The sequence below is a fragment of the Sclerotinia sclerotiorum genome, genomic scaffold (assembly GCF_000146945.2).
Source record: "Sclerotinia sclerotiorum 1980 UF-70 scaffold_31 genomic scaffold, whole genome shotgun sequence".
Classification (NCBI taxonomy): domain Eukaryota; kingdom Fungi; phylum Ascomycota; class Leotiomycetes; order Helotiales; family Sclerotiniaceae; genus Sclerotinia; species Sclerotinia sclerotiorum.
The window spans coordinates 60296-62945 of record NW_001820805.1 but is presented as its reverse complement, the minus strand read 5'-3'; the positions used below and the strand labels follow the sequence as shown (position 1 = coordinate 62945).

Here is a 2650-nt window from a genome sequence, read left to right as displayed (position 1 = left end):
GCTCTCGCCATTCAATCCAGTCTCCAAAACCGTATCACCGCCCTCACTTCCCCAACTAGAACAACAAACTCAAAAATCCCCTTTACAAATAGCATCTGAGTTAAAACCACCCTCGAAACCCGAGAAAAAACACTACGATACAGAAACCAATCAATTAGTCCGAGCATTCAATTCCTTCATCAACTCACATCTCGCCTCTATGTTAGCAGCCGAAGAACTAGGTGGACCAATCGTAGGAGAAATGCTCGACGTAACACCCGAAGCCCTCATCGCCGGTTTCAGCACCCAAGGGAAACCCAAAAAACCAAAAGAAAATCCAAATATAGATAAACGTCAACGAAGAATTGATGAAATATGGGGTCCTAAACCTTCACTTGATGAAAATGGAGAAGATGAAGAAGAGGAAGAATGGAATGAAACACGTGCTGCTGGTGCAGAAATGCGGGAATTAGCTGAGCAGTTATTAAATGGTTTATTAGAAGCTGATGATCATGGGACGGATGGATATGTAACGCTTGAGAGGGATAGTGCAGCAGCGAGATTTTTGGTCAGGAGTAAAGTCGCTCAGTATCATTTTAAGGATGCGAGGAAGTTGAAGTTGATTGATTTTGAAAAAGATATTATCTGATAGATGTTTGGTTAGTTATCTTTGGGTAAATGATATTTTATTTTGAGCAATCACATTGTGATCCTAAATCCTGCAATTGTGTTTTTTATAAGATTATCAAGAAAACTGCCCAAGTACAATGATTAATTAAAGTCTAAATCTATGTATCTCCTCTCTTCTCTTCTCTTCTCTTCAAATCAAACTCAAACTCAAATTCAAATCCAAATTCAAATATCTCACTTTAACTCCTTAGTTAAAATCAAGCAGTCCCTATCTTATAACTTAATTATTATATCTTTTTATAAAATTTATATTATATATTGTTAAAAGGAATAGAAGTTACCGGTACTAATCACGTGTCGTGATTAGTAATACGGTTACCTAAACAGGCTAGATTAGACGAACCATAAGCAGGCATATTGGTCCCCTCCGAGGATACCAAGAGGAGATTAATATGCCTACACACGTAGTAATATAGTCAATATAGAGGCCTCTTCCACCCAATCTTTTAATATATATCAAATAATTTAAATTTATTTAATACATTAATGTATATATTCTTATATATCAAATAATTAATAATTTACTAATCATCATTCTATAGAACTTTATATAAATCTTCATATAATATCTTATAATACTAATTTATATCTATATCTACTCCATCCTTCCTCCTCTCCTCCTTCTTTCTCCTCATCTTCCCATTCTTCCCCTCTAGCCTCCTTATACACCTTCTCCCCGACTTTCACCCTCTCTAAACCTCTTTCCTACCACACCTATCAAGCCCATCCTCCCACCAATCAGCAATACAGATCCGATAAATTCATTAGATAGCACACTACCCCCCCCCCCTTTATTTCATTTTCCTCCACTCCTCATCCATCCATGAATCCTTCTTCATCTTCATTTTATCCTCACTTCACTTTCATTCCCCATTCATTTATTTCTCTTAGGGCTGCCCATCGACTCCTCACCCGTCATCTAAAAACTACAAAAAACCATATATCAGAAAAGGAAAACCCTACAGAAATGCAAAGATTCAAAATGAAATCTCTTCTTTTATATAAGATCTTATATCAACCCAATTTTATCTTCTTTCCTATAAACTATTCCTAGATTTACTCTCCGCTATCCAGTCTCTTCTTCCCTCTCATCTGCCCTTCCCCCCCACCCCCTTCTCTCATAACCTCCTCTCCCTCCACTATCTCATCCATTTCCTTTTACACTCCCCATATCCGCATCACCTCTTCCTTCTTTTTAATCAATCTCCTCTAAAGCCATCGATCCTCTTCCCCCATTCTTATTTTATCCTTTTATCCTATCTACATACTAAGTATTTACACTTTCTAATATCTATCAATTTAACTCAGTCGTACATCTTATCCAAGCTATTCAACTGGTGAACAACTCACTTTACTCACTTCAAAAATGACCCCTTTACTAAATACACCACTCCCTACTACATCACTTCCTACCATATCACTTCCTACCACATATCCAGAACAGCACTTGATAAATGAAGAACCTGAATTATGTAAAGAAATAATGCTTAATTAAACATCAAAAATCAAGTTCAAGAAAACTTTTACATTCCCTTTATCTTTATCATCTCTCCCATCCCAGTCCTCTCATCTTCCTCCCCTTCTTCCTCCCCTCTTCCTCCCCTCTTCCTCCCCTCTTCCTCCCCTCTTCCTCCCCTCCTCTTCCTCCCAACCCGACCCACCCAATTACAAAACAAACATATCACACATCACACACCACACCCAAATACTCAATCCCGAATTCAACCTGTTCGAGTTCCAAATCCAAACTCAAAATCCACATTTCAACTCAACTCAAGATCCACACACAATTCAACTCAAAGAAACATCACTCCCCACTCCCCACTTCCTACTCCACCGTACCTACCTACCCGTCTATACTTCTCTCGTCCTCTTCTGTTCTCTTCTCTTTCTTTTCAACTCAAACTTCCATACCATACCACTACCATACCACTACCAAGTCACCGGCAAGTCACAACAACACAACACAAAACAGCAAATT

The 2650-nt window shown here is 38.3% G+C and overlaps 1 protein-coding gene across 1 annotated transcript; it reads left to right on the top strand.

Annotated features, from left to right (window-relative positions):
- Positions 1 to 199: 199 nt before the first annotated feature.
- On the top strand, positions 200 to 628 carry SS1G_14230 (hypothetical protein; the record flags this gene model as incomplete). The annotated part of the gene is made up of 1 exon (XM_001584725.1): positions 200 to 628. The coding sequence occupies one exon, from the start codon at positions 200 to 202 to the stop codon at positions 626 to 628; it is 429 nt and encodes a 142-aa protein (XP_001584775.1).
- Positions 629 to 2650: the final 2022 nt, after the last annotated feature.